At 54.5% G+C, this 11337-nt stretch overlaps 1 protein-coding gene and 1 long non-coding RNA gene across 4 annotated transcripts; one reads left to right on the top strand and one right to left on the bottom strand.

Moving 5' to 3' along the window:
- Window positions 1–86: 86 nt before the first annotated feature.
- On the bottom strand, window positions 87–11337 carry LOC146752189 (uncharacterized). 3 transcript variants are annotated; one of them, XR_014940932.1, is made up of 4 exons: window positions 10300–11337; window positions 9825–9980; window positions 744–1079; window positions 87–442 (listed from the first exon to the last, which is right to left on the bottom strand). It is a non-coding gene; the product is annotated as an uncharacterized LOC146752189 (long non-coding RNA). The 3 variants fall into 3 exon arrangements; XR_014940931.1 differs by lacking the exons at window positions 9825–9980; window positions 10300–11337 and adding an exon at window positions 1786–4134; XR_014940930.1 differs by lacking the exons at window positions 9825–9980; window positions 10300–11337 and having other exon boundaries at window positions 744–4134.
- Window positions 5428–7233, top strand: LOC146752190 (ciliary microtubule associated protein 1A-like). Its single transcript, XM_085533020.1, has 6 exons — window positions 5428–5537; window positions 5770–5970; window positions 6124–6225; window positions 6405–6526; window positions 6694–6834; window positions 6989–7233. The coding sequence occupies exons 1-6, from the start codon at window positions 5432–5434 to the stop codon at window positions 7070–7072; spliced, it is 756 nt and encodes a 251-aa protein (XP_085389146.1). The 5' UTR covers window positions 5428–5431; the 3' UTR covers window positions 7073–7233.

Here is an 11337-nt window from a genome sequence, read left to right as displayed (position 1 = left end):
GGGAGGGGGCCTGGGCGAAGGGGGTGGGGGCTGCGGGCCGCTCTGCGTTGGCCCTGTGCTGCCTCTGCGGTGCTCAGGGCTTCTGCTTTCTGGGTGAATACAAACTCCACTTGTTTATTTATGAGCTGCAACCAGACTTGGAGCGCCAAGCTGGGCTGCTGCCACGAAGCTGCTGCCTTCTGACGCTCCTCCACTCAGTCTGTCCATTGCAGCTTCTCCGTCTTCATTGTAGAGGACTGGAAAGAAACAAAGCAAGAATCAAGAGGACACCGCTTCCCTCAGCATTCTACAAGCCCCTTCGTGTCTGACAGACAGGGACCCTGAGAACAAAAAGAGCACGTCTGTGCTCGCCAGGGACTCAGCTCTGCATGGGCAGCGGCAGCTCTCAGAGAAGCCTTCTTCATTTCCTCTCTCCTCTCTTTCTGTTGTCATCATCATCTGGCTGTAGAGCAAGGAAAGAGAAATTCATTTTGTCAACAGCAAAACTGCGGAAACATGGGTACCATGAAAACAGGCCAGGAAGCCTCTCAGGGAAGGGGGTTTCTAGTGGGACGTGGAGTTAATTGGAAAAGAGGGGGCCAGGCATTCTGGCATGGTCCTGGTCAAGGACATGGACTGGGTAGCCTTCAACTCTCTTCTCTTCTCTGTCCAGAGAAGGAAAAAGCAAAGCAAACCCTAAGCATACTCCATGCGCTTGATAAAGGAAGTGCCTCACCATGGCTGCTACGACAGCATCTTCTTACCTCTTGGCTTTGAGGCCCAGGACCGCTCAGTCGGCACTGGGGCAGGCCCAGGATGTGCTGCTGGAGCTGGCACACTGCCTCTGCTCTGATGTGGGCTCTGGGCCTTTGCCACACTGCGCTCCACCTTCGCGTGTTTCTTGGCAGGCCACAGCTCTGCTTTTTGCTCCTCTTCCTCCACTCCCTTGTGCTTTCTTGCAGCCACAGTCCTGCAGAAGGAGTGGTTGTCAACTGTGGGGGAAGGTCGTCCCCCTGTCCTGGGACCTGCTGTTCCAGGAAGCCCTCCAGCCTGGAGAGCAGCTTTCACGTAGATCTTGCCATTTGGCTCAGCACCTCTCCCTGTTAGAACCAAGAAAGGGGAAGCTGCAAGATTTAACGAGTCCAGCACTACCTTCAGGCTGCAAACTAGCACAGAATCACAGAATCAGATGGGTTGGAAGGGACATCCAGAGATCATCGAGACCAACCCCCCAGCTGGGCCATGATACAAGGACATCTCATCTCCAGTGTTGACTGCAATGGATCTTAGGCTCTTGGGTGAACTGTGGGTTTGCATTTCCAGTCCTGGACAGGAAAGGTCACTGTCAACCCCTCCAACTGCAAGACCTCAAGCAACATGCAATGACAACAGTCCCAGGAAAGGACAGACAGCAAGCCTAACTAGAAAGACAGGACCCAGAACCCAGATGCCTGCTGTGTGTCTGTAGCTCTCTTCACAGCTGGGCCACACTCCACACCAGTGCCCTGCCTTCCTGCAAGGCCACGCTTCACTGCAAGCCTGTTTGCTTCAGCTTCTGGCAGAAAGGAAACAAGAAAGACGTGAAGAGCATCTCTTGGCAGGAAGATCTGAGCACAGCCAACCACAAACTTCTGCTCCTCAAGCGTACTTTCTGCCATTTGCCTTCCTGCTGCTACAGCGGAGTGCCATTTCTGCAGCCAGCACACATCTGCAGCGTCCTTCCTTCTCTCCTCCAGCACACACACCCCTTCATGCAGCCCTAGATAGAGGCAGCTACCCACATCAAAGCTCACAACAGCTTCTGACCTGGCGAGGCTTTACATTTCAACCCTTGGCAGCTGTGGTCACCTGGCTGTACTTCAGGGTCTCCACCTTCCTGTGGGCTGAAAAATGCCACGGACAGAGTTGATGATACGGTTGCTGTTCCACAGCTGCTTGCCTAGAACTGCTACTAAGGGACATCAACCAGAACGGACCCACGTTTGGATGGGCTCCTCCTCCGAGGAGGTCTGCTTCTGAGAAGGGAGGTGGTGGCCCTGTTTGCACCATCCATAAAAGCATCAGAGCTTTAATCCCCCCTCCAACCTGGCAAGGACTCCCTGCGGGACTTGAGGTGGTGCATAGCTATGAGGTTGCTGGCCAGGTGAAACACCGGCCACTGCTGAGTCACGATCCCGTTTGCAGTCCTGATTTCTTTGGAGATGATGTCAAAGGAGCCGAAGGTGGGAATCCAGACTCCCCGCAAGTGAAAGAAAAATGAGGCGTAGAAGGGTTATGGGCTGGCTGGAGGAAGAGCTGGAGTTGATCCAGCGTAGGGACAGAGCTTAGGAGCCCTCTCCCACTGTTCAGAGACATAAGCCAGGGCACAGGAAAGGCTTTGGGAAGGGGCTGCACAGTCATCTCCTTCTTCTCGCCCTCCCAAATGCAGCACAGCAGGCAGGACAGAAACAGCCCCATGGGATCCAGAGGCTTCCAGAGACTTGGATGGGCCCTGAGATACGACACCACCAGCACAAGTGATCCTGCATTGACAGGAAGCCTGTGGGATGCCCAGAAGAGAAATGTGGGCTGAGTTTCCTGCTTTCTGTGCAAACACTGGAAGGCCAAAAGCCGGCTGGCCGGCCTGGGGATTCCTATGCAGCCTGCCCGGGGCTCAGTGCCAGGCAACAAAATGGCTGCCTGACCTGCTGGGCCTGTGAGGCCAAAAGCCGGCCAGGCAGTCGGGGGGGACCTTGCCAGGCCTGAAGCTGGTCATGCGGTTAGGGGGGCCCTGCCAGGCTAAAAGCCAGCTGTCTGCTCTGGGGGGCACTGCCAGCTCCAATGCCTGCAGGCCGGGGAAGCCCTTCCAGGCCAAAAGCCTGCAGGCCGGGGTCCCTGCCAGGCATGGATTTAGGCCCCGGGGCTGGTGATGGCCTCTCAGGCTGTGGCTTGATGCCTTGGGGCTGGTGCCGGCCTGCCTGGCTGTGCTGGGAATGCAACCTTGGTTCTGCATCACAGTTTGAACAGGGCACTTAGTAGCATGTTTAAGAAATACACAAGGTTCCACCCATGCAGTGGTTATTCCTGTGCCTGTGTTCCAAAGCCCAGGCTCCATGAAGGTCAGCACTGTTTTAGTGTTGACCTTGATTGGAACAGAGTTGGATCGTAGGAGGCAGTGTGATCACACAGAGATGGCACTGAGCAGGAGGAGGAAGAAACCTGTTTGTGAATGGCCAGGTTGAGCCAAACACAGCATGTCGTGTTGTGTTGCAGAAGCACGGAATGGTTGATGTTGGAATGGAGATCTGGGCCCATCTGGTCCAGGTCCTGCTGCAACAGGGCCAGCAGAATTGGTGCCCAGGAACACATCCGATGGGTTTGGAGATCTCCCAGAGGAAACCCCACAGCCTCTCTGGGTCTCTGTGCCAGTGCTGCAGCACTTACACAGTGCAGGAGTGCTCCTGATGTTTGGTGGCAACCTCTGGTCCTGCCACTTGGCTCCACTGGATGCTCCTCTCAGCCCCTTCTCTCAGGCTTTTGTCATAGAAGAGTTCTCTTTGGGTCCTGTGGGTTCCTGCCCCTGACAGACTGTGGGAACAGACCACCCCCGTGGCCCCACCCTGGCAATTTGTCACTTGCCAAGGACAGAGGGGACAAAGAGGCAGAGGTAGGTGCAGGTGATAAGGAGGGCAGAAACAGCCCCATCCCTGTCCCCTTGTCTGTAGCGGGAAGTGCTGGCCGTGGTGTGTAGAGCCCCAGAGGGAACCTTAGAGGCCATAGCTTGTAGGCAAAGCAGAAGCGTATGGTGCATAGCTTATGGGGCAAAGCTGTGGGGGTTATGGGACAGAGCATCAAGGGCAGTGGTGGTTCTATCGGACACAGCCAAAAAAGGAGGCTTAGAGGCCTTAACAGCCCTGTAGAGCCTAAAGTCCTTGAAGCTTAAGGGTAGGCCTGGAGCCGAGGTACTAAAGGGCTGGACTGGAAGCACTGAGGTTTTGAGGGCCTGATGCACAGGGGGAGGCCAAAAAAGAGACCACGAGTCCATGAGCATTGACGGCACAAAGGAAGGCTTAGAGCTGTAATGGAGAACACACCTGGAGGCACAGATGCCTGCAAGCTGTCCTAGAGGCATAGGGGGAGGCCTAAAGGCTTAGAGGTTGCCCAGGATGCTTAGAGGTCTTAAGTTAAAACAGCCTGGAGGGAGGCCCAGAGCCTGGCCAAGAGGCCTTGCAGCTTAGTAGTCTTGAGGCCAAAGGGAGGCATGGAGGCCAAGCAAGAGAAAGCCTAGAAGAGCAGAGGCCAAGAGGAGCTGGGGGTTGTACTTGTACCTCGAGGTCTGGACACCTACAGCCCAAGAAGCCTGAAGGCCTTGAAGCTGGACTAGAGGTCTTGAGACAGAGAGGCCAAGAGAGCCACAGGGTGGCCCAGGGGCACTCAGGCACCAAAGAAGGTGCAGAGGTGTATGGACTTAGACTCCTATGGGAGGGCTTAGAGGCATGGAGCTGCAGAGGAAGGCTGAGATGGCTAGAGGACTAGAGGCCTCTCTCCTGGCCTGCAGGCCACGTCTAGTGCTCTCTCTCATTGGCATTCCTGGTCTCTCAGCCTCTTGAAAAGCTTCTTGTTCCATAGGTCTCCTTTAACCCCTTGGTTACTAGGCGTAGGCCCTCAGGGCCACCACACAGGCCTGTAGGAATTAGGCCTCAAGGCCGCTGATGATCCACTCCTCTTTGATGGCTGACCAGAGGTGACGGCTGATGAGAGGTTTTGCCCAGGAGAAGGGGGCAGGGCGGCCTATCTGGGCCCAGTGCCCAGCAACAGCCTCCTGCTGCAGTTCCCTGCAGGACGCTGGTGACTGTCACAGGCTCTGCTGCAGAACACAGACATCAGGACGCTAAGTGCTGGCTTCAGTTTCACTCTTTATTTCCTCTCTCCCTTTGAGCATCCTCTATGACCATAACTGACCGGTCCTGACTGCACAGCACTTCCCATTCACACACACAACTCCATCAGTAAGAAACAAAACAAGAGAGAAAGTACCAATCTGAACAGCCAGCAGGACCTGGCTAAGCTCTGCTGTGTGATCTACCCCTGGATCTGAGGGGTCACTGTCGCGAAGTGCCCGCTGTGACAGAAGCCAGCCACCAGGGACATCCCTACATCCAGCACATCAGCATCAATGGAGCCAAGGATGGGAGCTGGAGATCCTTCCGCAGAAGGCCACCTGATCCCAGAGCAGCCATTGCAATGTGCTCTGCAGCTCTGTCAAATACAGCCAGTGGAGGTCAACAGACACAACTTGAGCATGGGGCCGGGGGGTTGGGGAACACAAGCAGTGCCCTCCAGGCATGCAGCAGGGCTGCTGGCTGCTCATGGCAGTGCCATGGGGTTTCCAAAGCACAGTTTCCACACTTTTCCAGGGTTGGACGGGACTGCTCTGCTCTTGCCTTTAGGTTTGGAGAACATGTCTAACAGCATGGACGGAGCCTGGGTGGGGACCTGGAGACCCCATCGCCCATGTGGCCTCATCTCGGCCCAGTTCCCCAGCCCCGGGCCCAAATACTCCATCCCGGGGACAACAGGTACAGCGACCATCCCCAGGGCGTGAGGCGCATTGGGGACATCACGGGGCAGAGCAGCTCCCCAGCCTTGCCCCGTTCTGGCAGAGCCTCCTGGCTCTCTGGCACAGCTGCAAGCCAGGCCTGGCCGAGGAAGGCCAATGCTGCTGGCTCTGCTCCTTGTGACCCAAGGGGCCAAAGGAGCTGGAAACATGCAGCTGCACAGGGGTGTGCTCTCTTCTGCTTTTCCTCCTAGGTTACGTGGGCCACAGCCCCACCAAAAACCGTGCCCCCGCTTACACCTTTAGAGGGACCAAACGGCCTGCGGCAGGGAGCTGCGGGCCAGGTCCCTGCTACTTTGTGGAGCCGGCCATCACCAGGAATGGCAAGTATGTGGTTCCAGGCGCCCACCTCCAAGGACGACCCACCACCAAGACCACCGTCACCCCCGGACCGAGTGAGTACCACTGCTGCAGTGTCCCCACGTGCTGCAGTGTCCCCGCGTGCTGCCTGTGTCCCCCAGCAATTGTGCAGCTCTTCAGAGGACTCTTTCTGGCTGCAGGAGGAGACCAGCCCTTCACAGCTTTCTTCCTCTTCTCCTCCACCCCAGGTGACTACCGCACCGAAGCAGCCAACAAGCACGTCTTCAAGTGCCCACCGGTGCAGTCCATGGCCTTCCGGCGGGAGCCCCTCCGCACAGACCGCCCTCCAGGTACGTGACCATGGCAAAGGCAGACCCTTCAGCCTGAGCATCCTCCAGGGACAGGCTGCTGCTCAGAGGGGCAACACGTCCCTCCTGCTCCCACCAGCGGGCTGTGCAGGCTGCCGCTCGCTGCTGCTTCCATCTCCTCCATCCCCTCACGCACGCACTCTCTGCTGCTCCTCCTGCAGGTCCTGGCACTTACACACTGCCCAGGCTGATGGGGCCCAACACAGCCTACACATCGGCCAGCCCCTGCTACTCCATGAGGGGAAGGAGCCAGCGCGGTCGCTTTGACGAGGACCTTGCCAAGGTGAGCTCTGCTGCTCCTCTCTTCCATGTTAGCGTCCAAAACCAGGCTCCTCTCCCTGTGCCACAGGGGCTTCCAGCCCTGCTGCAGCTTTGCTTAATGCAGCCTTCCAGGGAAAGAGAGAGCCTTGATTGTGACCCCAGCCCCGTGTGGCCATGACTCTCTTGCAGACTCCAGGTCCTGCGGCGCTCCCCAGAGTGGCTGTGGATGTGTACAAGAAAAGGGCGCCCGCATACACCATGGCAGCCCGACCAAAACATGGAGAGGGCAAAGCAGTGAAGCCCGGGCCGGCAGACTACAACGTAGGCCAGGTAAGGCAGCTGCTCAGCTCTTCCCCTCTGCTTCACAAGCACAGCCTTCACGCCTCTCCCCCCTCCCCTGAGGCTTCCCCACATCTCCCTTGCAGAGAGCGAGGGCAGCAAAGAAGGGCCCTTGCTGATCTGCCTTTCCTTTCTGCCCTTCCAGGTGACGCTGATCAAGCCCCAGGCGCCTGCCTCCACTTTTGGGATCCGGCATTCCCTCTACACAACCCCCCTCATTGTGGAATAAGACAGCACAGTCTGGAAGGTTGTGGGGAGGGAGAAGGGAGAGTAACCAACATCCGGCTTCCTTCTGGTTCCATTTCCCTGCATCCAGTTGGGCTTTTGCCCGTTATACTATTAGATGTTAGTGTTAGGAGTAAGTCATTAATAAATTAATTAAAAACCTTATGTAGACCTTCTTGTTACTCCTTTTTCCTCCCTGCTATACACAGGAATGCACTGCCGCTCCCTGAAGCCTTTCTAACATCAGCACATAGGAAAACGCTGATGCTTTATCAGCCATTTGCATTAATGAGGGGTTCTGTGTGGTCACAGGGGAACCCTGGGATCCCTATGCATCTCTATGGGGTCCTTATCGGTCTCTATCAGGTCCCTAGTGTGGCTCTGTTTGGTGATATGGGGCCCCTACGGGCCTCTTTGGGTTGATATGGGTTCTCTAAGGGTCTCTTTGGGATCCCTAAGGGTCTCTATGGGGTGATATGGGAACCCTATGGGTCATTATGGGGTTCCTAAGGGGCAATATGGGGTCCCTGTGGGGTCAGTCGGGGCTCTATGGGGCTCTATGGGGTCACAAGAGGTCTTCATGGGTCCCTAAGGGGCTCTTTGGGGTAATATAGTGCTCTACGGAGCTCACTGGGATCCCTGAGGGGCTCTCTGGAGTCCCTGTGGGTCTCTTTGGAGTCTGCTTGGGATTCTATGGGATGATACGGGGCGATACGAGGTCCCTATGGGGCTCTTTGGGGTTTCTGAGGGGCTCTTTGGGGATTGTTGGCACCCTATGGGGGTCTGCAAAGTGAGAAAACGCTGTTGCTTTATCAGTCATTTGCATTACTGAGGTCTGCCACGTGCTGAAGTAAGGAATGAAGGGAGCAGATAGCAAAGGGAGGTGGCCGTGGGCAGTGCAGCCCTTCCAGAGCCATCAGGTAGATGTAAGTGAGTTGCCTGGGGCTGAGTGACTTAAAGACCTGCTGGTGATCATCTGCCAGCTTACAGGATGGCCAGCAGCATTTCCTGTACCCGTGACAGCTCCTGGCTTGGCCATAAAGAAATTCCTGAAACAAAGGTTGAAGGGAAAATAATGAAACACGGAGGCAAAAAGAGAATAAAAAGCAAAGGACGGCAACAAAGATAGAGAAAGCAATGTTTGGGTTGGAAGAGATCTGGAAGATCACACGGTTCCAACCCCCCTGCAGTAGGCAGGGACACCTCCCTCTACACCAGGGTGCTCCAAGTCCCACCCAGCCCGGCTTTGTGCACATAAAGACAAGCCATGTCTGCCCCCTGAAACCTGTAACAGCCACTCAAGGGGACACACAGCACCTCTCATCATTTCATTACTCTGCAGACAAGGTTTAACAGCAGAGCACTGACCCGTAACCAGCAAAGCATCTTCCAGGTCTCCAGACCTCCCAGATTTAATGCTGTCTGTTATGTCCTTGATAGAAATGCCTCTGTACACATCCAAAACTAGGAGGAAGAGTCCACGGTAGAGAGTCAGAGAGATCCAAAGGGCCATTTGGCAAGAACAAGCTCCTCACATGCTGCAAGAACATTCTATCGTCCCTGCAGCACTGCCAGATATATCAGGACCGTCCCACTAAAATAATTCATTTCCATTGCTAACAGTCCTGCTATTTGGCCTACCTCAGCTGTTACCATTTTCAAGACCTTCTACTTCATGCTGGGAGATGAATTTCTCAGCTCCTCTCCCCCCTGTCCCAATGGTGGTCACACTCCACGATCTCTGCTTTCCACGCTAGAGCAGCAGCAAATTGTACTTAGGTTTCTGAAGTCCCTTCCAGTCTCAGAAGGGAACGAAACAGACCGAAGGGAATGGATTCAATGGGGCTCTCGCAAAGACACCTGCTGACCCAGAAGAGCTTGCACTTACACAACACCTATGAAGCTCCTATAAAAGCATCACACACAAATAAGGAAGGGAAGAAAAACCCAGGACGCTGTGGAGGGGTCCTACCTCTGAGCACGTGATGCCTGTTCCATGTACAGAGGACGGACATAAATTGTACCTCATCTATTCCCCACTTCCTCTCCCCTGCTTCGTACAGGCACGTAGAGCTCAGCACAGCATCTACTGGAAGCAACCCTTGAGAATTCCCCACTCAGAAACAGCTGCTGGAGATGGCTATTGGAGTCCTTCAAAGGGAATACTAGCTCACAAACACAGTGACTCATCTCAAATGTGCTTTGGGCTTCCTTCTGAAACGAGCAGCAACCCACTTTACTGGGACACTGAGAAAAGAGCCCATGGCATTCATGCACACCCAGAGTCAGAATCCCCTCCCTGCACAAGATGGGTTTGAGGAGCAGGCCATGAGACACATCGGGTGAGAAAAAGCCAGCCTGGAGCTCCTCACCGCTGAGCACAGAGCTGCACCCACAAGAAGATTCAACCCCTTCTCCCCTCGCCTTGGCTCACTTGGCCAGAACTTCAGCAATTACAAAAGGAAGATTTGCAAACCTTCACAGCCCTCCTCACTTTGTGCACATCAGACATGGCGGTGGGAGTCATCATCCCCACCATCACCCTCTCAAAATTCCCACTCAGCAACGTCAAGTCACCAATCAAATCCTAGAAAGCCAAGAGAGGAGGAAGGAGGTGGCAGAAGGTGCAGCCTTCCAGGACAGACAGAACTGAGCTGTTCCCCACTTCTCTTTCGGCTCTAGCCCTCCTTGCATCAACAACTGCTCTGAACTGAACAAGAACAAAACAACCTTGGTCAAAGAAATTCTCCGCCGACCTTTCTCTCACGGAGATTGGGTCCTTTTTCACTTTTCACCCCAGTGACACAACCGCCTTCACACATCTCTGTAGACCTTTTAGGTGATCGGAACTTGCTGACGTTGGGAAGCATTTAGTTTGGTCAAGATGTCAATGATGATCTCGTCATCGGTGCCTGCAAGAAACAAATGGAAGCCAGTCAGGCTGCTTGCACAAGAATCAGAAGTGCCCTCTGGTCTTGTGCCACCTCCAGTCCCCTGCACAGCCAGTTCTCAACAGCCCCAGGACTACATCCATGCACACAAAGCTGCCAGGACACACTCCACCAGAGGAGCTGTATTTCAGGACATAGGAAAGGCAGTTGTCTTTCCACTTCCCAACTATTTTTAGGGCAGCTGTGCAGCAGAGCAATGCAAGCAGCTGCGCTTCCCTGGAACGAACCACCAGAGCAGCCATTCCCAGTGCTGGGGAAAAAAACAAGAAATAAAGTTGACCTGTGGAGGGAGATCAACTTAGCTGAGCCCTTCATGGCCTTCCTGAGTGCTGTGCTTCTTGCTCAGCGCTGAAGCTCGAGATCCCCTTGATTGTTGCCTAAGGCCACAAGAAAAGGATTTAGCAAAGGCAGACTTGCGCCCATGCACACAGAGAGTTGAATTGAAACAAAACAAAGCACATAATAGACGTGAACACGGAGATAGTAAAACTCCACCCACACAAGTGATGTTGTATCAGACTTCTGTCTCACGCAGCAGTCTATTCTAAGGGGACTTCCCAGGCACATCAGAAAGAAGCCACAGGGGCACAACTATATCGAGTACATAACTCCATGCAGCTGCCCACAGAGTCTGCAGTGAAACAAAAGCTGGACCACCTTGCATCTGTGTTCAGTCCCACCAGGCCTTCTTCCTAGCAGATCTCCGTGTCAGCCATAAAGCAGTGTGCTCCCATCACAGCCCTAGCTCCTTCTCTTGGAGCAGGTAAGGACCATTACTCAGCACCATTCCTTTTGCTCTACTCGGCACTGGTGAGGCTGCACCTGGAGAACAGTGTCCGGGTCTGGGCTCCCAGTACAAGAGACAGCTGGACACACTAAAAAGAGTCCAATGGAGGGCTACCATGATGGTGAAGGGACGGAACACCTCTTCTATGACAACAGCCTGAGAGAAGTGACTGCTCAGCCTGGACAAGGGGAGCTCAAGAGGATTCCACCCATGGCCATCAATCCCTGCAGGGAGGAACGTTGCGGCAGCATTGCAGCTACTAATGAACTTCCCAGTACATCAGTAGCAAAATATGCTACTAAAAAGGAAAGACAAAACTATTGTAAAAAATCTCTCAGTCGTTAAGGACACATTCTAAGTAATGAAAGGTAAAACAAAGCAGAGCCCAAAGCTGTATTAAATCTCTACTCGGGTCAGAATTCTCCTGAATTCTGCCTGACAAGTGCCACTTCCTGCCCCACAAGTTCAACCTCCCGCCCAACAAGTGCCACCTCCCGCACCACAAGTGCCACCTCCCGACCCACAAGTGCC

The sequence above is a fragment of the Coturnix japonica genome, unplaced genomic scaffold (assembly GCF_054131305.1).
Source record: "Coturnix japonica strain WE unplaced genomic scaffold, WE-NBRP24 Scf050, whole genome shotgun sequence".
Taxonomy (NCBI): Eukaryota; Metazoa; Chordata; class Aves; order Galliformes; family Phasianidae; genus Coturnix; species Coturnix japonica.
Note: the sequence above shows the minus strand (reverse complement) of the source record. Positions and strands in the feature narration are given on the sequence as shown.